The 23,043-nt window shown below is 43.9% G+C and overlaps 1 protein-coding gene and 1 long non-coding RNA gene across 6 annotated transcripts; both read left to right on the plus strand.

Moving 5' to 3' along the window:
• The first annotated feature begins 264 nt into the window (after positions 1-264).
• LOC306828703 (uncharacterized protein) lies at positions 265-9,006 on the plus strand. Of its 5 annotated transcripts, none has more exons than XR_013779767.1 (6): positions 265-1,906; positions 3,566-4,602; positions 6,532-6,678; positions 7,187-7,288; positions 7,392-7,517; positions 7,656-9,006. XR_013779767.1 is itself a non-coding variant. In XM_079351275.1 (6 exons), exons 3-6 carry the CDS (start codon positions 4,258-4,260, stop codon positions 7,962-7,964), a joined length of 903 nt encoding a protein of 300 aa, XP_079207401.1. In that variant the 5' UTR covers positions 265-1,515; positions 1,864-1,906; positions 3,566-4,257; the 3' UTR covers positions 7,965-9,004. The 5 variants fall into 5 exon arrangements, 4 of the variants coding, with proteins under 4 accessions (XP_079207401.1, XP_079207402.1, XP_079207403.1 ...); XM_079351275.1 differs by lacking the exon at positions 7,392-7,517 and having other exon boundaries at positions 265-1,515; positions 1,864-1,906; positions 7,656-9,004; XM_079351276.1 differs by lacking the exon at positions 7,392-7,517 and having other exon boundaries at positions 265-898; positions 1,864-1,906; positions 7,656-9,004.
• Positions 9,007-11,450: 2,444 nt separating this feature from the next.
• Positions 11,451-13,349, plus strand: LOC306828709. The gene is made up of 2 exons (XR_013779770.1): positions 11,451-11,925; positions 12,884-13,349. It is a non-coding gene; the product is annotated as an uncharacterized lncRNA (long non-coding RNA).
• The last annotated feature ends 9,694 nt before the right edge of the window (positions 13,350-23,043 follow it).

The following is a 23,043-nucleotide window of genomic DNA, read 5'->3' on the forward strand; positions in this document are numbered from 1 at the left end:
GAGGACTGCTGGTACACTCAACTCCTTTAAATCAGGCCTTGAAACTTTATTCACTCAGGCTTTCCATTAGATATATACACTGTAAAAACTGAGATTGGGGTTAATTAATATTCACCAAATAAATTCAAGTAAAATATACATAATAAAGAAAACTATGGCTTGTTTTGATGAATGATTAGTTAAATTAAACAAATATCAAGAAATTCTTAGTAAAAATTTACAGTGATTGAGTGTGTGTAAAACCAACTTTGAAAATGCATTTTTGGATTGAAACAAAGCAAATGCAAAAAGTTGATTAAATTTAATTAAGGGGAGGTCTTTAATTTTAATGTCTATAGACTTCCGCCCACTTATTTTCTCTTCACGGAGTCATGTTCGTCGTCAGTTGCCACCACACATTGAGGACTCGGCTACTATTTCCTCAGGTAAGACCTGTTTTTCTGATGTCAGTCAAATGTTTGGCACCAAGTGCTTCGAAGTTCAATATGTTTTGGGCTGCTGCGAGTTAGGCTACTAAATAATAGCCTACAACTTTAATTACCTGTTTAGACGCAATAAATACTATTTTTCCCGAACTGAAGCATGAGTAGCAGGGGAGCTAGCAAACGCGCTTCGTCTGCATATTTCACCATAGGTTCATGCTGAAACACCCCCACACAATAAGGACTGTAAAAGTTATTGTTTAATTTTGTTAAAATGTCAATGCATGCGTATTATCGTAGTCCCTAAAGGCTACTTTTAACTCTTTTCCCAATATGTAACCCCCTCCCCCACCACGTACACACGCGTGCGTTTAGTCTATGGCGCGCGCACACTCCGACACAGCTGTGAACGAGGGAAAATGCTAGGACTTGAATCGTCTGCTTCAACGCTCATGGCTGAAAAAGGACAGTCTGTGGTAAGTTAGATATATTAAGCCAACATAATTTCGTTTCAACTGACATTAAGAAATATAGTTTTGTTACATTATTTTTTAATCAAGAAGCGTTTTTCGGTTCATACTTTCAAAATGTGCGTTTTCCGGGAGTAAAATAAAAAAAAGTGGCCGAAATGCTCTTGTTGCACGGTTGTACACGATTTGTTTCCCTCCTTTGCTTTACACAAAGCTCTACTATTGTGTTTTAGATACTCTGGTTCCTAGTGTACACAACATTGTGGGCTTTATCTGGCCAAAATGATAAAAAGAAAAATCCACCGTGCTGACTCAACCGCTCATCTAATGTATTTATAAGTCCATTTGTCTGCACGCTGCATGGTAACGTAAAGCCATTCATATCTTCTATCACAATGTTATGTAGGCTGCAAGAGCTCACCGTCCTCAGGTCCTGTTGATGCTGAAGCTGGGGGTGGGGGCTATCGTGTTGCAGCATTCTCATCTGAAATTAGTTCATCAAGATTTGCGAACTTCTTTTTCTCAACATTTAAATAATTAGCCATTCTGATAAGTCTTTATCCTAGGAAAAATAATCTTCTTACTTTTCAGCAAGATGCTGGAGCTAGAACAAAGACAAAAAGGTAGATCATGTTTTACCCACAAACTGTCACCTGCCACTAAAACTGATCTGAACTAATCTCCAAATACTGTTAATGATAAATGGGAACATTATTTGATTTGACATCACCTTAAATTCAAAGATTTTACACATTTTGTGCCATAATTTGATATCAGTTATGAAAGTGTCTGAACGGGTCTTGTTATTCATGTATGTATGATCTATAGTGTCCAGCATTGTTTTTCATCTGTACGGTAGTTTGGTTTGGTGGTTGTCACAAATTATAATTTTACAAGTTAAATAATTTTGTTGGGATATTTATCTTATAATTACTTTAAATATAAGTTAATGTTCTCCTTTTATCTTACAGAGAAATATCCCCTTGATGAGGAACTCTGACTTTCTATCAACAGGTATGTTTGGCAATAGATGATATTTTATGACACCACATTTCAGCTATAATGATGAGCATGGTTTTGTTATCTGCTCTTTCATTAATGTTAACAGACAAACAGTAAGGTCCTTTACCTGCTTTTGTGTCTCGAGATAACGCCTGTTATCAATTGACACTATATAAATGAAGATTGATTGATTGATTGATAGAGTATATAAATTAAACCCATACAACATAAGAAAATATGCAATGTGCAAGAATTTTATGATATATTGCAATAACAATACAACAAGCAAAATTACAATTAAAGAGTTAATTTAAGCTTTAACTCCAAATATCTGGAGTTCTTCGCATTTTACACTAATCTTGGAATTGTAGTTGTTTTTATCGAACTTCATTAAAATAACATGACAGCTTATTATATGCAGGCCTCTATCCAGATCATGATACTCATTACTCTAACATCCTACATATAATCTAATAGCAAAAGTTTAGTCTGAACATTTTTAGCGGTCTGATTTAAAAACTCCTTATCAACTTAATTTATGTAATATATTCGACAACAACAACCAATACTTAATAATTTATACCAATAAATAAGGTACTTTATCTTTCAAAATGTTAAGTTGTATATTAATTATGAGATATATTGGTGTATTTGGTGTATGGACAATGCGCTTTGAAGCTAAACACAGCTTTTTTAAGCAAGTTGTGAGGCACACCAAGAACTTCAAGAATGTATTGCTGACCCTTTCAACGAGACACCAAATGATGATGGCATACCAGATGCACACATGATGGACAACAGCCACTGTGTGTTACAACAATATCTGAGGTGCCTCTGGATGTGCTACATTCAGACTTACAAGGAGCTTTAAGAGAGAAATCCCCACTTCTGTCTACTGTGCAGATGGCAAACACCATCACCTACCATGGAACTAAGTATGGTGTTGGGATGACCTTGTCTTTTGGCTCCACTGGTGGACTTCCTGACTTTGCAGAGATTAGTCAGATAGTAATTTTGGACAACTGTGTGCATTTTATCGTAAAGTTACTTGCTGCTTGGTATGAAGAGCATCTAAGATCTTTTCAACTGGAGGACACTGGAAAAATAACTCTGTTGGAGCATCAGTAACTTGGTGATGTGTACCCCTTGCCTACATACATTGTCGGTGGAAAACACTTGATGGAGGTCTGTGTACATTTTATAAAGTTTAGAATAGCTTGACAAATGTTAAATGAATGCTTTTGTAAGCATATACCAAAGGAAAAAATACTGCTCAAAGCTTGCACTTAAACAGTGCATGAGACTTTATGGTGATTCTCACCATTAAACAGCACAGCTTCTGGCTGCTTAATGAATACTAAAGTAAGGAAACAATAGATCTAACTACAATTTCAGAAAAAATACATATTGCTTTTGATTAGTTGTGAATTCAATCCTTCATTACAAACCTCAGGGTCTGATTGACAGAAACCATAATTGATTTTTAGTTCTTGGATGGATTTTTGTTTCTTTTGACTTGTCCCTCATCATGAGCCTATTTCTTAACTGAAACTCACTTTTTATGTTAACAGCAAAATAACCTTTTTTACTGCAGGTTAACTATCAATTTAATATTAATAGATATATTTTTGGTCTTCTGTCTGTGATGCTGTTAAACTTGTCTTTTCACAGTGTTGTGAGGAACACAGAGATGGAGGCAAAACTTCGAATATTGATTGATGACCAAATTGAGAAGTTGATCCTTCCATCAGGCATCCCATCCACCGTGGAGGAGCTGCAAACTGTTGTGAAAGAGACTTTTAGTCTATCTGACAAGTTCAGTCTTCAATATCTTGACCCAGAATTTGAAGATTTCTTTACTCTCAAAAGAACAGACCAAATCAAACACAAGGACACAATAAGGGTTGTCAACTCGCCTCCGGTCATTCTCAACTTGTTTCCAGTTGATGAAAGCTTAAGCAGTTCATTTGGCCAGACAACTACTGACTGTGACTCTGCATCAGTGTCATTTACTGTATCGGATTCATCACAGGACACTCTCATTTTGCAGAGCCAAAGTAACGCAGAACGAAGTCAGCCGTGGCCAAAAACGTTTCCCATTCCCCAGTTTGCTTATGAAATGGAAATGTACATTGCAAGAGCAACAGAAGAATTCAAGAAGAGTGGCACTCTCCTGACTCCCTCAAAAATTCAAGGCAGATATACTTGAGAAGCTTGCTGAAACAATATATGCATATACTGCCTATCCATCCAGCGCTCAAATAAGTGATGTTGCAGAATCTCTTGTTGCAAAATTTCCATGTCTCAAGGAACCTGGCTCATACTCTGGATTCTACGGCTGGCAACAAAGCATAAAATACAAGATGGCCAATTATCGCACCAAACTTCGTGGCTTTGGTGTTCCCGAGGTTTTATGCAATGCACTGAAACGCAAGAGCTCTGCTGACCAGAGGTCAGCTAAAAATGTGAGGAAGCCTCGAAAGGCTGAGATCAACTACCTCCCTCCTTACCCAGCAGGTAAGGATGAAAACAGTCTAGAACAAGAGAGGATTCAGTTGCTCAGTGAAGTCGTGAAGAGGGACAACAACAAGATAATAAAAGAAAAAATGGCAAAGACATTTGCCCACAGAAGAAATGAAATCATCAACCATTCACCATGCATTGAAGACATTAAAGCCAGATGGCTAGCTCTTTTTGAGCCATCTCATGTGAGTTACATGTAGTTGCTATTAAGAAATAATTTTTTCTGTTACAAGTTTTAATACAAATCATACATATAATGAAAACATTGGTGTTTTCATGTTGTATAAAGGATTGTCCATCCATTTTCTGCCGCTTATCCGGGGCCGGGTCGCGGGGGCAGCAGTCTAAGCAGAGACACCCAGACGTCCCTCACCCCAGACACCTCCTCCAGCTCTTCCGGTGGGACCCCGAGGCGTTCCCAAGCCAGCCGAGAGACATAGTCTCTCCAGCGTGTCCTGGGTCTACCCCGGGGCCTCCTCCCGGAGGGACATGCCCGGAACACCTCCCTAGGGAGGCGTCCAGGGGGGATCCGGACCAGATGCCCGAACAACCTCAACTCCTCTCGATGTGGAGGAGTAACGGCTCTACTCTGAGCTCCTCCCTGGTGACCGAGCTCCTCACCCTATCTCTAAGGGTGCGCCCAGCCACCCTACGGAGGAAGCCCATTTCGGCCGCTTGTATCCGAGATCTCATTCTTTCGGTCATGACCCAAAGCTCATGACCATAGGTGAGGGTAGGAACGAAGATCAACCGGTAAATCGAGAGCTTCGCCTTTCGGCTTAGCTCCTTCTTCACCACGACGGACCGATACAGCGACCGCATGACTGCAGACGCCGCACCGATCCGTCTGTCGATCTCACGCTCCATCTTCCCCCCACTCGTGAACAAGACCCCGAGATACTTAAACTCCTCCACCTGGGGCAAGGACTCCCCACCGACCCGAAGGGGGCAAACCACCTTTTTCCGGTCGAGAACCATGGCCTCAGATTTAGAGGTGCTGATCCTCATCCCAGCTGCCTCACACTCGGTAGCGAACCGCCCCAGTGCGCGCTGAAGGTCTGGGTTCGATGAAGCCAACAAGACCACATCATCCGCAAAAAGCAGAGACGAGATCCTGTGGTCCCCGAACCGGACCCCCTCCGGCCCCTGACTGCGCCTAGAAATTCTGTCCATAAAAGTAATGAACAGAACCGGTGACAAAGGGCAGCCCTGCCGGAGGCCAACGCGCACCGGGAACAGGTCCGACTTAATACCGGCAATGCAATGCTCGTCCGGAGGTGGGAGTTAAAGACCTCGCTAACAGAGGGTTCAGCCGGACGTTCCCAGCAGACCCTCACTACACGTTTGGGCCTGCCGAGTCTGACCGGCTTCCTCCCCTGCCAGCGCATCCAGCTCACCACCAGGTGGTGATCAGTCCTCTCACCGCGGGCAACTCCAGAGAAGTAGAGAGTCCAGCCCCTCTCAAGGAGCTGGGTTCCAGAGCCCAAGCAGTGCGTGGAGGTGAGCCCGACTATATCTAGCCGGTACCTCTCAACCTCCTGCACAAGCTCAGGCTCCTTCCCCCCCAGTGAGGTGACGTTCCACGTCCCAAACGCCAAAAGCTGCGTCCGGGGATCGGGTCGCCGAGGCCCCCACCGTTGACTGAGGCCCCGACCCGATCCACACTGCACCCGACCCCTACGGCTTCCTCTGTGGATGGTGGGTCCACAGGAGGACGGGCCCGCGCCGTCCTTTCGGGCTGAACCCGGCCGGGCCCCACGGGCAAAGTCCCGGCCACCAGGCGCTCTCCTGCGGGCCCCGACCCCAGGCCTGGCTCCAGGGTGGGGCCCCGGCTCCGCCATGCCGGGCGACGTCACGGTCCTATTTTTGTTAATCATCATAGGGGTTTTATGAACTGCATTTAGTCTGACCCGTCGCCTAGGACCTGTTTGCCTTGGGTGACCCTGCTGGGGGCTCAAAGCCCCCGACAACATAGCTCCTAGGGTCATTCGAGTGCTCAAACTCCCCCACCACGATAAGGTAGCAGTTCAGGGGGGAGAATAAAGGATTGTGAGAACAATATTTACATTTCAAATACTTTAGGGTTTAAAACTGATTTCTTGTTTGTCTCTCAGCTTCATGATGAGTTTCTAAGGATCACGATGGTCAGCCTTGAATCCCAGTTCATGTTCAAGCTTGATGAATACACTCCCAGACTGCTGAAAATCTTCCACTCCAAGGGCGGAAGTATGGGTTTGAAGTTAAAGTCCATCCTACTCAAGGTATCCTCAAACACTTTATGTTAGGCCAAATTGGAGTTCAGACATTTGGGGGTCGAATGACTCTACTATTATCAATTTTAGGATTTGGAAACACATTGCAAGGGTATGCAATGTCAGTCATGTGACCATGAAGAAGTTATGCTGCCATTTATCTGTTGCTTCATTTAAAATAACTCACCAGTTTCTCTTTAACTGTGAATAATGATCACAAAAAGGTCTGATATCACACATGTTCAGCCTGTCACCAGATCACACAGAGAACTGACTGCTTTACATGCTGAACGTGAGCAGACGCATGCTGCTGTAAAGGAAATCTCTAGCCAGAACTTCTGACTCCCTCCATGTTATTTTATAATAATACATTGTTGTCTTATACTATATTAAGTAGATGAATTCTATGCCAGTTAGCCAGCTAACAAACTATTAACCTGTTATAAAAATGCAGTGTAAAGAGTTTTAAGGTTAAATGATGATATTAAGTCATAAAGTTGATTGTTTTTTATTTCAGGTTCCCAGCAGTCCCACCATTGATGAGAGTAGAGAGGCTGTAATTCATTGTTTGTTGGCTTATCTTGGGGAATTTACTGATCAGCTCCTGAAAGAATATGATGTAAGTTTAAGTCCATCTTAAAAAAATGCAAGTGCTGTCAATGTTAACGCAAGTTATGATTTATTCAGAGACCTTGATGCAACTTCTTTTTTTTTTTTTTAAGGCTGTGTGTGAGTTCAGGTAATTCTACAGATTTTGGACTTATGCATTGGCTCCACTTTCCAATATGAAAAATGAAAGAGCAGTTCCTCTAAAAACGGAACTGCATGTGCTCATTACGCAGCCATTAGTGAGTAGGTGTAAAACAACAACCAATAAAAATACTCCCCCCTTATTAGAGTTCATTAGCTTGACCACATGAGTTTATAATAGTGACCTTTGTCTATGGCTGTACAGTATAATGTACACAATATTCTAACAATTTCAGGATACTGATGAAGACAGCGTGGCACAGGACCTGGCTGTACAAAGCATGAAGATTTACAGAATCAAGACCAATGTCTCAGAGGACCCCGAAGACATTGGAATTGTGGTTGACGGTGTCAAAGCTCTTACTGCTTTGAAAAACTTTCCCAGAGCCTGCTCCATGCTTGTTGGGCTGACATGTGCAGTGGATCTGGCCTATCCGAAGGAACTTCGATGCACATTTGAAGTTTTTCAAAAACTCCTTCTTGAGCTGGATAGTTCAAAACTGTCCCCAAAAGTTACCAGCCTCAAGAATAAACTGTTAGCTTGAAGAAAGGGACTATTGAAGAATGAGGTGGATGTTAGTTAAGTCTCTGTCAGGTGTTGCTCAGATGTTCAAGTTCTTTTTAAATGCAGTAATTCCACTGCTCCTGAAGAAAAAAAGTGTCTTCTTTCAAATGTTTTAAAAGGGTATTCCAGATTTGTTAGTATGCCAAGTTATAGCAAAATGAAAGGTAACTCCTTGTTCACCCGACCTTTTTGAAGCTTGCTGCTCAATGAAAATCTGATCAGTTACTTGTTGATGAAACAAATTTCCTGAGGATGTGTGTATGTTGTACACAAAATGTCATACAGTACAAAGACAAGAATACATACTTGCAGTTCAGAAATATTGTTCAAATGCTAAGTACTTCTAAAAATGGAAGTGCTTGTGATGGACAGTTTATTGTGCAGTGTTGTTAAATGTTTGAGCTTTTGAATCTTTGAGTAATAACGGGTTTTTGTTAATACATAGATGGGAGCCTAGAAACTATGTGAACAAGATCCTGTTGCCTGAAGTGAACATGTTTGTGAGCCTTTTTTGTTGCTCCTCCTAATGTTTTACATTTACATAATATAGTAAAAAAGGTTTTATAAGCTTGTTTAGAGAAACCTGCACTTGTACATGTTTATACTGTCCTTTAATGCACTGTAATCTTGTTGCAATATGAAGTAAAGCTTACTACAAAAGAGCCAAAGTATTGAGTAGATTGTGCTAAGAAAATGTATGGCAACAAAGTGACAATCAAATGCATTGAATAGATTTAACGCAATGTGATACTTAATGAATCATAAATTCCATCAATTATTCCGGGTAAAAATAATTAGGAAAGGCTGTATAAATGTGTTGAATTTATTGTTTATATTAAGTGATTCCTAATTTTTTTTTTTGAGATTATCCATAAAAATTATTTAATTTTGATTAAATAATTAGTAAATTCAAATATATTTATACCAAATAGTAAGTACATATTAATACGTTTTCTCTGTATTTTCAGTAGATTTTAATTCATTTCCACCAAATGTGTAATTAAAAAAAAGTAAAATTACCTCATAAATATGATTAATTTTTTTGGGAGAAATTGTGTTTGATTTACTTCAATTTTTTTTTGCCATACAATAGCATGTACTCATTTTTTTGTTTTAAATTTGGTTAAATAATTTAGTAGTTTTTATTTAAAGTTGAAGAACTTTAAATCTACTTAATAAATGTATGTGTCACTTTGTTGCCTTAATTTTTTTTAAGTATCTAATAGTCAGACTTTTTACAGTGTACTTGCTGCCTTACTGCAACACACCTTTCTTAATAGTTTTTAGTAGTTGTTCCTTTATCGAGTACTTTTACATTCTCCTCTGTCTTTTAATGATGTACAATCAATCTTTTGCTGTTTTTTTATTTTTTTGTTTCCTTAATTTCTGTTGCACTCTTTCCTTAAGCTTAGTTTTAATGTATTTCTGTTTTTAGCTCTGTTAGAACTGTGAATTGCCTCGTGTCTGATCAGCGCTATATAAATAGAATTGCTTTTCTTACACTCTGAATAGAGGAGAAATAATCACAAAAGTGATCCTGGTCTGCTTCCTCATCAAGAGTGTTTAGTATAATCTTGAATACAACATTCACAGAATAAACAATATACAAGAGTACACATTTACACATTTTCTTACATTACAATGAATAGCTCATCAAAGTGCATGAATCAAAATACATAGGACATTAAACAAACTCATCTTGGTTCACATTAAACAGAGCTCACAACAGAACACGCTCCACACCACGCGGCTACGGGGTTTCCTACGCAGGGAACACAGGCTTGTGTGCTAGCCTACATACATAAAACTTTTCTTATGTTACTCAAATATCACCATGACAACGTCATGAAACTCTTCACTTGTTAGTAACTTATTTCGGACATTATGAGCTGTATTTTTAACACTAAACATACCTGAACAGAGGAGAAATAATCACAAAAGTGATCCCGGTCTGCTTCCTCATCAAGAGCGTTTAGTATAATGACGAAAACAGCGCGATCACTCAGTGGATCACAGATCAATCTGAGTTTTAACACTTAAGAGTCAATTAAATCACCTGTTTAACATTCTTATTATTATTATTTTAACACTTTAACATTTTTTTAACACTTAACATTTTAACATTCATTAAGCATTTAATGCAACTATACAAGTTATCGCTTTTCAACCTATCACACACACCCCTACAAAAATAGATGTCGTCCTGACATCACTTGATCCATGAATTAAAGTTTTTCAAACTCTCAAACTCATTTCCCTCTGATTTTCCTCACTAGTCCTTAAAAGGGCATCTAAATTAACAGCTTCTGTTATAACCAAGTACTTAATATACTGTTGTCATAACAAAACTTAACGTAAAGATCTTTTTACTCAAACTGTCTCTTACTGTGCTTAATAAACTTTTGTACTTAGTTTCCCTGCATGAATAAGGGTTGGTAAACCAGATATGGGTTAGTCCATATTGTCACTGGCTGAACTTCTCTGTACAGTACAGGTTGATACTGGTAATATGGTTCATTTGCTAGAGCTGTACTATAACATGTTGGGGGTCCTAGTTTGTCATAGATAAAGGTCTTGGCAGCTCATGTCTTTGTTCCCTGTCATCATTATCTAAATATGGCCGCTGGGGTTGAATCTCATCCTGTGCTTCTTCAACTGCTCGTCCATTGTCGCATTGATTCTTGTTTTCCAACAGCATATTGTCCTGCTCTGTACCAGAGTCATCCATAAGTGTTAAGGGAACTTGTTCATGCACTTGTCCATCATCACATAGCACTGGTATGTCTTGGTCACTGTTGTTTTCTGTGTCTGCATGCTCAATGGTTTGATCTACACTTGGCATTTGAAACTGTGTTACTGGTATGTAGTAAGACAAACATGTTCTATTGTGTTTTGGTTGTCGCTGTCTTTGTTTTGTTTTTGTCATGCTTGGGTGCTGTCTTAGGCTGAATTTCCAAAGGTAAGTGATCACATGGCAGCAACAAATTGCGATGCAAGGTTCTTGATCTTCCTTTTCCTTGTTCAGGCTTAACTTCATAGACTGGGATATGTTCTCCAACCTGACGTACAACAACATAAATATGTTCTGATGATTGCGAAGCTTTCCAGTGCCTCCTCTTGGTGTCAAATTTCTCACAAGAACGCGGTCACCCAGGTGCAGCACCGAACTTCTCACTTTTCTATCATAGTGTTATTTACTTCTCTCTGATGATTTCTTTGCATTCTCTCTGACGATTTCATATACGTCTTGTATTTCTCTTTTCCATTTCTCCTCCAGGCAGTGAATCTTCCTCTGGTCACACGCACCGGGTCACCTGCAAATGCAAAGCATATACGCCAGCACGGGGGTACAAGACTATGAAGGCCTTAGGCTACTGTGGTGGAGTGTCGCTACAATACTTACACTCGAGGCAGAGTTTCCTCTGCCCCTGCGTGTGTTAGGCTCATAGACTGTAAAAATAATGGACGGGACAAGGTCCCCTGTGAAGTGAAGCTTTTTTTTTTAGATCGCCCCCTACTGACTGGCTGCAGTATAGGTCATAAACCCCGCCTCCTCAATGATAACAGACGGGACTTGGGTCAAACTGTTAAGTTAAAATACTCGTCACATAATTTTTTTCCAGACCTAAACTCTGCTGTGATCATTAGATATTATCACCCTACATGGTGTTCAAGTGCTCATTTTTCTGTGAAGTTTGTTTTAAATAAGTTATTCGAGGTTAAAAAACGGGATTTTACGTCATACATGGCGATGATTGACAGCTGCGGATCTTGCGTAGCGCTCTTGGTAAATAAGCAGTTACGTCGTGAAGTGAAGCGAGACGACATGGAGCTTTTCTGTTCAGTTTTTTCGTCTTTTTTGAGCTGGTGAAAGCTGTTTTTTCAGCAGTAAACTAATGTCACGGACCTGTGGACTCTAAGGGAGCTTTGCAGTTTTTTCGGTAAGTAATAAAGTTTGATTTATGTGTCATTGCTTAAAGCGCTATCGAGCGAGCTAACATATTAGCAGTCTAAGCTAGGTTAGTTAGGCATGATTTATCTTTTTATTTTACTTTTTAATGTGAGCAAACCTAATAACTGACATACTGTGTTTCTTGATATTGTTATATCGTTTTTGTGAGTGAAATTGTATTTAAAACCAAAACATCTTAATTAAAATCAGCTCATAGATACCGTTCATTGACTGTACAGTTATGTTTCAGTAAATAATAAATCGGTCTGGTAAGGTTTTTAAAAAAGTATCTTGGACAAAAACAAAGCTAAATACTATAAATCTGTCCTGTATCATTACTGATGTGTACATGTTTACAGTCTGTGTAAAGAGTGTGTTATACAGAGATTAACATGTCACCATGCAGCCTGATATTTATAATACTGTATAATGAGGTAGAATATTTCTCTAGATATCAGGATAAAACTAAAGTAAGCTCTGATTTAATATAACTTCTGTCTGATTTAAGAGACTGACAGAAACGTGAACACAAACAATCAGCGGTGGGGTAATATAATATTAACCGAGCATTACGCTGCTTAAACCTGTCAAATATTCAGCATGAGCTGACACACACACTACCAATCCAATAATCACAAGTTGATCATGTTGTACATTTAATGACGCTTATTAATAAATGGTGTTATAACTTCACAAAACCTGACACAGACTACAAAAACAGGCTGCTTGTGATGGTGGTTAGGAGGAGACAGACAGGCTCAATAACAGAAGGCATAAAGATCACGTTTCTCCCAAAATTATATATTAATGTTTTTTATTTTGCATCTATAATCATTAATGAAGATTTTATGTCTTTTAATAGGTATTTCCCTGTTTTCACCAACATATTATACATTAAACTGAGGATTTCCTTTTTCTCATGTTCTCTCTCGCTCTCTCTCTTCCAGCTCGTCCTCGGAGGATTGCAGGACCTGACCACTGCTTCTCTTACCAGGGCGTTTGGTCTGATCTTACACTGGACAGCGGTCTGATGTGAAACAGTGGGCCGAGTGTCGCGCCTGAGCCACAGAGGACGCAGCTCGCACGTCCTGAGCAATGTTTGACTATTCATTCAAAAGATGAACGGAAGAAAAGAGAGGCTGTTTAATACCGAAGTTTTTCTTATAAGCCACATTTTGTTTTTGTTATTTTTAGATTAATCTGCTTTAACTTTAAAATACTGTGCATTCATTTGCCTCTTTCAAACCTGTATAACCCACAAAAACCTTAAATACTACCTCCATCTAACTGAACAATCAAGTGAAAGAAAGTAGCTTAAAATACCACACTATGTTTTTAAGCACAATCTGTATTTGTTAAAGTTACAAGACTAGTGTTACATTTCATGTGATTGAATAAAATATAATAATGTAATTGCCTTCTCAGTCGTGTCTGTATCATACCACTCTACTGTCTTTATGTGCATGCTGTCTTTAACACTAACCTGCATTAAATGTTCAGCACTCGAGTGTTGAAGTACTTTTAAAGCTATTTGTTTCCCAGCTGTGACTTCTGTCATTGCCCTACAAGAACATGAGACATTCTATGTTTTTACAGCTTAAAACAGGAGAGAAAAGGTTTAAATCAATGAATACTTTATTTGATTTATAACACATAGTGTGAATGATGGTTCAGTTATAAAAGTGAGGAGGTTACTGGTTTGAATCCCTGTCTGACAGGAGTCTCTCTGTGAGGAGTTTGCATGCTCTCTTCCTTCCACAGTCCAAAGGTGTTCACCGAGAGGAGAACAAAGTAAGGGAGACCATCAGGTGAGCTGGCAGGGGTATCTGTATCAGCCATCTTTCTTCTTCCTTGTGTCTAAAATGAGGATAATGAAAAACAACGAGATAAACATCTTAGACAAGGAAAAGAACCAGAGAAAAGGTCCATACAAACAGAAACTTTCATGAAACAGATTCATTTACCAACTCCACAGTTATGCACAGAAACACATATACTCTGTAAATGTACATAGAACTGAAGTAACTACTGACAGCAGATATGACTTTAGTACTATGTGCACCACTACTTTCAATCATATAACATATTTTCACCAGCATATGTTAGATCTGTACACAGCTTATGTTGCTAACTTAGCTAAAAATAGTTTTAGTTCGTTTTTTGCCAAAAATAAAAGGTTTAATAACCCACAGAGTTAAAGAAGATAGACAGATAGATAGACAGATAGATAGATAGATCCTGAGCGAAATTCAAGGCATCCAGTAGCAATAAACAAGACATACAGGACACGAAAAAACGTTTAAATTCAATAATTCATATAAAAAGTGTGATTTTCTTAATTTCTGAATGAACGTAGGGTTACGTTGTAACCTTGGTTCTCTGAGTGAAGAGACTATCTCTCCACCCCGTTACATTCTATGTACGGGATATGATCCCTTGCTCGTCAGAGTCCGTGGATATTTCTTTAAGACACACCGGCATAACCGGGCACGCCCCACAGCTCACCTATAAAGCACCTGTGCTGGTGTGCAATCATTGATAGTTTGATTGGAACGTGTCTCCCAGCGGCCTAGAGGCTGGAGAGATAGTCTCTTCACTCAGAGAACCAAGGTTACAACGTAACCCTACGTTCTCTTTCGTCTCGAGACTATCTCTCCACCCCGTTACATTCTATGTACGGGGTAACTCTTTAAGACACCCCGCTGGGAGACAGTGCAACCCAATCCCATACACCAGTGTGTAACAAATGAACTTTTTACAAATATACACTATTTACATGCCATCCAGGACAAGGCGCCGCAAGACGCAAGGCCAAGCCTAGGAGGCAGAGGGGCTGAATGAGCCAGTCTGCAAGACGCGGGACTGACTTAGAACGCGGGCAAGGCCCCACCAAGCCCGTGAATCGAGGCCACTCCGGTCAGCCTACAGCCGCTAGGCCGACCGAGGGACCCCATTGTCTACCGAGAGGTTACACCCAGCACCCGCTCCCCAAAGGAGGGACTGGCTGCCACATTGAGCTGGTAGAATCTGGAAAATGTGGATTTTGATGACCATGTGGCCGCAGCACATATGTCAGCAAGTGAGGCACCGCGCCACAAGGCCCATGAGGTAGCCACACTGCGAGTCGAGTGTGCCCGAATCCCAGATGGAGCAGGCACACCCGAGAGGGCATATGCATGCTGGATAGTCTCCACAACCCAGTGAGACAGTCGAGGTTTTGACAAGGGCCGGCCCAAGTGTCCATGGTCAAAGCAAATGAAGAGCTGGTCAGACCTCCTGAAAGCCTGTGTACGTCGGATGTACTGAGCCAGGGTCCTAACTAGACACAAGACAGGCTGGTTCTGTTCTCCCTCCTGACCATCCGTGCCAGAGGAGAGTGACCGCAACTCGACCACCTGAGACAGATGGAATTTAGATAACACCTTAGGCAGAAATGCCGGGTTGGGTCGGAGGACTACACCAGATCCATCTGGAGAGAATCTGCAGCAGTCTGCATGAACAGACAGTGCGTGGAGCTCACTTATTCTTCTGGCAGAAGTTACAGCCAGCAGAAATGCTGCCTTAAAGGAGAGCCATTTCAGATTCACTTCCTCCAGAGGTTCAAAGGGCGGGTGCCGCAAGGCACTGAGGACTAGATCCAGGTCCCAAGGTGGAACTGGGGGTCCCCTCCTGTGGATAGTAAGCCTCTGTGCACCCCTGAGGAACCGTGAAATTAAGGAACAGCCTTCTTCGGTAAGTGCGTATTCACCAAGTCGAACTGCCTTAATTGCTGCCACCATGCCCCGCAGCGTAACAGCTGAGTTTCGAGCCTCTAGCTGAGACTGCAAGAATTGCAGGACCTCCTGATGCGTGGCCAGGTAGGGGTCCACGTTGTGGGCCCCACACCAAGATGTAAACAGACCCCAACGGTACGCATAAGCAGCCCTAGTAGATGGTGCCCGTGCTTCTTGCATTGTTCTCACTACAGGTTCTGGCAATCCTAAAGCAAGGAGCCTGTCCTTTTCAGGGGCCAGGCCACCAACCTGAGCCCTGCTGGAAATGGATGGAAGAGGGTCCCGCTGGCTTGAGACAGCAGGTCTCGCCGAGGCGGGAGCTCCCATGGCACGCCGTCTAACAGGGGCGGGATTGACGAAAACCACGTCATGTGGGGCCAAAACGGTGCCACCAGTATCAGCCTGACTCCCTCCAACTGCACCCTTCGGAGAAGGGGCTGAAGGAGAGTGAATGGGGGGAAGGCATAGAGCAGAAGCCGTGGCCAAGGATGAGCCAAGGCATCCCACCCCAGAGGAGGATTGTCGTTCTTTAGAGAGAAAAAGAGAGGACAATGAGCCGACTCTCTTGAAGCGAACAGGTCGACTTCCGCTCTGCCCAGGCGACGCCAGATTTCCCTGACTACCTGTGGATGAAGCCTCCACTCCCCAGGGTGTGGGCCCCCTCTCGACATTATGTCCGCCGCTGAGTTTAACAGACCCGGCACATGCACAGCTCTCAAGGAGCAAAAGAGGGGCTGAGCCCACTGCCACAGAGTGGTTGCCAGTCTGCACAGCAAGGGAGACCGCAGGCCCCCCTGCCTGTTTATATAAGCAGCTGTCACTGTGCTGTCTGTCCGAACAATGACATGATGTCCTCTCAGTCTCGGCAGTAGTGCTCTGAGGGCGAGGATAACAGCCCTCAGCTCTAGGACATTTATATGCTGGTTCAACCAGCGGCCGGACCAGTGTCCACTGATCCCGCAGCCCTCGTGAACGGCACCCCAACCTAGTAGGGAGGCGTCTGTGAAGACCAGCTGGCGATAAATCACCGGTCCCAGAGCATGGCCTAACTTGATGTTGGCTGGGTCTCTCCACCACTGGACAGCACTGTGCAGCCTCCGAGAGACAACCACCCTTGTTTGGTGACATCCTTGTGGATGCAAGCCCTGGCCCAACAGACACCTCTGTACAGGTCGCATGTTTAAGAGGGCAAGAGGAACCACCTGCACCATGGCCGCCATAAGACCCATTAGTCGGAGGCAGAGCCCCCAAGTGACCTCGGAATGAAGCCGGAAGTGACTGAGGCACCGTCTGAAGGATTGCACTCTCTCCGGTGTTAGCGAGATGGTCTCCCTCTTGGAGTCCAGAACCATACCCAAAAACGTGGTAACCTGGGAAGGCTGCAGAGTGCTTTTCTCGGTGTTCACTCTGAGACCCAGCTCCTGAATGTGGTTCAGGAGAATGGCCACATGGCGACGGCACTGTTCCTCCGATGACGCACAAATGAGCCAATCGTCCAGATAATTCAGGACCCTGAGCCCTTGCTTCCTCATGGGGGCCAGTACAGCATCCATGCATCTTGTAAACGTTCGGGGAGCGAGAGATATCCCGAAAGGCAGGACACAAAACTCGTACACTCTGCCTTCGAAGCCGAACCTCAGGAAGCGCCAATGGCCCTTCCAGATGGGAATCTGGAAGTACGCATCCTTGAGGTCTATGGTGGAAAACCAATCTCCGGCAGTAATGGCCTGCCTCACCCTGGGAACCGTGAGCATCCTGCACCTCAGGGGCCGAAGAAACTGGTTGAGCCCCCGGAGATCCAGAATTGGCCGAAGGCCCCCATCTCGCTTCGGAACTAAAAAGTAACGGGAGAAAAACCCGGCTTGTTGGTCTTCTCGGTCCACCTCTCTTATGGCCCTTTTCTCCAAAAGGGTGGACAGTTCCTCCCGCAGTACCTGTGCCTGCTGAGGATCGGTTACATTGGTGAAGGTTGGCAATCTTGTCACGGCAGGTTTGCGATAAAATTGAAGGCGGTAGCCACGGGTCATGGTAGACACTACCCACTGATCCGCCCCCAAGGTTAGCCAGGCTCCCCCGTTGACGGCTGGTAGGGGAGGCTGGCATGCCATTGGAACCGTCAGGAAGGAGGGGGGCGCCGTGATGGTCCCTGAGCCTTCGCATATGGCTTTCCAGTTTTCCCACGTTGGTGACTACTACACCGACGGAAGGCGTCCAACTGGGGCCTAAGATCCCCTGGCCCCCATGTCCGGACCTCTGGTGTAGGCCGCAACTGAGGCGTTGGAGTCCTTCTCTGTCTAGAGCCCCTGAAGCGCCTAGCCAGGTCCCCTGAAACCTCTTGTGCACAGCGGCGACCATCTCGTGCCTGCTGGAGCAAAGTAGCTGCCTGAGGTCCAAACATGGCCGAGGGATCCACTGGCACTTTAAGTAAGGTATCCCTGTCTGAGCTGAGATTGGGACAGCCAAAGATGGCGTCGCACAACCCAGAAGGAAGCCATAGAGCAGCCTGCTGCTTCTGCCTGCTCTCTCATTACAGAGGAGAGGCACTGAGAGGCTAATTGAATCTCCCTGGCAATACTAGGGTCTCCCGAACCGTCTCGTAGTTGAGTTGACAACTGACGGAGATAAAGCGACATAATGGACCCAGTGTTAGCCAGACGGGTCTGTGTAGCCATGGCCCTGTGGAGTTTAGCCAGCAGACTGTCCATTACTCTGCAGTTCCTGCTGGAGCATGTAGCTCTGCCAAGAAGCGAGGTGGAAGGGGAAATTAACGGGGAGATAGCCTGATCCACCTGGGGGAGGGTTCCACAGGCGACCTGATCCTTGTCCTGCATGTCTGAGAGCCTTCTACACGCTGATGACCATTTATGTGTTGCTGCCGGAGAAGAAAACTTCTGGCACAACAAGTCCTTAAAATCAGGAAGAAGGGGCACCTGCGTCCGGGACGGACGTGATGCCACATCAACCTCGAACCTGGAAGCAGTGGGTACAGGGTCCTGAGGTAGGGCGATATCCAGAGCCCTGGCTGCCCTGCCAATGACCTCATCATAATGGCGAGCTAGCTCACCTCTAGAGGTGCTAGCTGGCGGTCTCTGCCCACTCGACAAGCCATCGTCCTCAGAAGAAAAGATTGTCTCGATATCAATCTCCTCTCCACCCTCTTCCTCCTCCACTCCGAAGCCCAGAGCGGGAGAAGAGTTGGGACCAGAAGTGGAGTGAAGCACAGAAGGCCTCACAACAGGGGCGGGTAGGGGTACCTGCCAGGCACCTGAACACTCCCCTGTTTTCAAAGTGAGGGCTGTTACCCCTCTCCGCTTTCCCTGCAAAGGAGCAGAAAGGGGGGGGGCAGCCCGTTTTGCGGCAAAGAAGCGGCAACGGGCCTCCCTAGTACGCGCAGGCATTATAAAACAATCCATGCACATCTGAGGATTTTCTTTTGAGGACAACGCATGCTGATGCCCCAAACATAGCACACATCTATCATGCCCATCTTCCAAAGGCATGCTAACTCCACAGCCCACACAGGAATGTCCCTCCCGGGAAGCCATAGTAGCAAGGGGCGGCACTGTCACTACACGGGGGCGGAGCTACAGGTAATTATGCGGAAGCACGGCAACAGGTAGCCACCAGCTACCACACTATCCAGCTAACTCTTCCTTTCCTCTCTTTTTTTTTTTTTTTTTTATACGCCTCCCTTCTTATGGCTTAAGAAGAAGGAAACGTTCATTGGGGGATTATGGGTGTCTGCTGCAGCCGACACAGTCTGCGCCCAACACAGACACGTTAGCGTCTCGGCTAGCGCGTTAGCCCGCAAGCCGCGAGCAATACACTGGCCGGACCTCCCCGATGTTGACAAGCCCTCTTTGACTCTCTTGGGGGATTATGGGTGTCTGCTGTAGCCGACACAGTCTGCGGCCAACACAGACACGTTATCGTCTCAGCTAGCGCGTTAGCCCGCGAGCCGCGAGCAATACACTGGCTGGACACCCCCGATGTTGACAAGACAGCCTGCGTTCGGCACGTATCCTCTGAACGCGTGAGCTCACGAACCGTGAGCAATACGTTCATATGAACACTTTGCCACTGCAGTTAACTGAGAACCGCAATTGGCTCGGCTGATACAGTCACCCCGCTGTTAGCCGACTTCCGTCTGCGCTCAGCACGGGTACCCACCAGACACGATGGCTCTCACGGCACCGCAAGGCTCCGGTGGGGACACAGCCGCCAATCAGGCTTCCCCAGACGCACCGTGACCGGGAGGTCACCAGACACGATGCCCCAGGGAATATAACAGAGGCTACCAGCAATCCAGGGAGGCTGCCAATAGACAGACGCCCAACTTTGGTAAGTGGATAACTGCTGGAAACCCTTTTCCTCCTGTTCTTACTTTTTCTTTTGTTTAGTTTTTAGTTTAGTTTTTCTTCGAAATCACACAGATCGTGAACACTGACTTGAGTGGAGATCAAACAATCAATGATTGCACGCCAGCACAGGTGCTTTATAGGTGAGCTGTGGGGCGTGCCCGGTTATGCCGGTGTGTCTTAAAGAAATATCCACGGACTCTGACGAGCAAGGGATCATATCCCGTACATAGAATGTAACGGGGTGGAGAGATAGTCTCGAGACAAAAGAGAACTACGTTTAGATATTTGACTTGAAATATATGGTGGTTTTGTACTCACGTTTATGGTCGGTAGATGAATTTCTCTCCGTAAAGATTCTTAAGTTCTTGGCGTAGCTGGGCTGCGTAAGCTATCAGAGCGGTACGCAAAGTGGGCGGGGCGTGTTGCCAGGGCTCCTCCCGCCGGACCCTACTGCGCAGACTCTGGTTGCAAAATTCCAAGATGACTGCGCCCATGAGGGCCGTAAAAAAGCTTCACGAACGTAGAACGGAAACAGCTACAGTCCACACCCACTGGTTAGGCTTCACAACACTCCTTCACTCAGTCCCGATCTCTCCCGGCTGGCTCCTGTCCTCTGCACGCTGAGACACCTACGCAGAAACAACAATCGGCAGTCAAACGTCCTAAAACAGCGGGATTCCTGTTTAACTTTTATCCAACAAGTGCTACTATATGTTCCCAAAGGGTACTCACACGGAAGGCAGAGTCCTCCTCTGCCCCTGCATGTGTATCGCCTTGCAGTACTTGCGGTCTTAGCGTGCGTGGTCCCCGATGCGTGTGCCGTCCTATACTTCTAAACTTCTTAGTGGTGGTGCGTAGTCTTCCTGCTCCTCTTCCAGCTCTTCCGGTTCTACTTGCGTTTGTTGCTTCAGGTCTCTTTTATTTGTATTCCTCCGCGCCAAACACAGGTGCACTGATTTTAAGGTCTCAGGGATTGGGGCAAAGTCATGTGATGAATTAAGTGATGAAAGCCTGTGACTATGGCAGTTCTTATAATATAAATAAAAGGTCAAATGCACTGCAATGATAAAACCAACACAAAAACACTCCAAAAACACAGCACACAATAAAAACAAAAAATAAAATGCCATAACACTTATGCTGGATCACAAGTGTTTACTGCGAGGATGGGAGACACTCCATATCGATGAAGATGGCATTCTTCGCAGAAAAACAACTAACAAAACACAGCTTGTATTACCTGAAAAGTACAAAGCCACTGTACTAAAAGAGTTGCATGATCAATTGAGCCATCAAGGCATCGATCGAACAACATCATTGATCAGAGATAGGTTTTTCTGGCCTTACATGCAAAAAGAAATTGAACACTATGTTGCAAGAACATGTAGTTGTTTAAAACAAAAGACACCAAGCAAAGAAACTCAAACACCCATGACCAGCATTGTAACCGCACAGCCATTTGATTTAGTGTCGATTTTTTTCACAGGTTTTTCACCTTTCTATCTTCTTTTCAGAAGATCCCCAAGGTTACCTATCGATCTACTCTTTTGTCTGACTACGGAAACAGGAAAGGCAAATCATCGTACATACATGGACGAAGGGGACGGTGCCATTTCTTTAAACATTCTTAGCCCACGTGTTTTTATGGACTTTTAGCATTATTATTTTTATTTGTGAGTATTTTTTTTTTATCCTGTTTTTATTATCATCCTTGTAATAAATTGTAATTAAGCTGCGTTATTTTTGTTCCTCCTTGTCAACAGTGTGCTCTCACCCGGTCATTCCACTCTACTTGATAATAATTTTCTGGTCAATTTCAGTACACTTCTCATATTCTCCATAGCCCCCTCCTCATTACACACTTACTTTGCATACTGAAAGCATTCAGTTCATGTCCAGGTGGTCTGTTGTCATTAATTTTACACTGTAGTACAGGACCAATGTCTTTGTCTTCTTGTTGTGATCGTCTAATTTCATCAACTGAGAATGGTTTTTGTGTCTCTTCACGTACTGTACACCGGAGAGAGTTAACTGCTGGACACACCCACATTGAGCTTGAATCTTGAGTCTCGACGGCTTGGGTTGTGGCGGCCACACAATCTGATGTCAGCTCTTCAGTGCATTGTTCCATCATCATATCAATGTTCACCGGCATTCTAGAAAGACTATCTGCATCCACATTCTCTTTACCTGGGCGGTAGCGAATAGTGAAGTAGAAGTCTGCAAGCTCTGCGACCCATCTACATCCTGTTGCGTTGAGCTTTGCACTGGATAAAACATATGTAAGGGGATTATTATCAGTAAACACTGTGAAAGTGGGGGCGTAGTAAAGATAATCCCTACATTTTTCTGTAACTGCCCACTTTAAGGCAAGGAATTCTAACTTTCCGGACTGTAGATGATAATTTTTCTCAGCAGCAGTCAATGTTCTTGAGCCATAGGCTATCACTCTGAGTTTGTTATCCTGCTGTTGGTAAAGGACTGCACCGAGGCCTTGGTTGGAAGCATCAGTGTGGAGCACAAATGCTTTTGAGAAGTCTGGAAACCCAAGGACTGGTGGCTCGATCAAACAATCTATTAGCCGCTCTAATATGCGCTGATGTTCTTCCTCCCAAACAATTTGTGTGTTTGAAAGCACTCCTTTGTTTTTAGCTTTCACCTGTCTCGTGTTTGATTTTTTTCTGTTTGGCACATTAGCCTCTCCTTTTGTTCCTTTCAACAAGTTGTATAGTGGGCCAGTAATACGGGAAAAGTCTGCACTTACTGGGTTTAAGCTTGATGCCATAGTTCCTCAGTAGCTTTAGCACTTTTCTGACATGGTTTAGATGTTCATCAAAGGACTGACTGTACACAAGCGTGTCATCAAGATAGGAGACACAGATGTTGTCTTGCACCTCTTCCAGACACTCCTCCATGCAGCGCTGAAATGCGGTGGCAGCGTTCATTAGACCAAACGGAATTCTTATCCATTTG

This window comes from Symphodus melops (assembly GCF_947650265.1).
Source record: "Symphodus melops genome assembly, chromosome: 8".
NCBI lineage: Eukaryota > Metazoa > Chordata > Actinopteri > Labriformes > Labridae > Symphodus > Symphodus melops.

Coding starts and splice junctions, on each gene's coding strand:
- LOC306828703 (XM_079351274.1), top strand. CDS start 4,258: ATGGCCAATTATCGCACCAAACTTCGTGGCTTTGGTGTTCCCGAGGTT. Junction 4,603..6,531: donor CTCTTTTTGAGCCATCTCAT/GTGAGTTACATG, acceptor TTTGTCTCTCAG/CTTCATGATGAGTTTCTAAG. Junction 6,679..7,186: donor TAAAGTCCATCCTACTCAAG/GTATCCTCAAAC, acceptor TTTTTATTTCAG/GTTCCCAGCAGTCCCACCAT.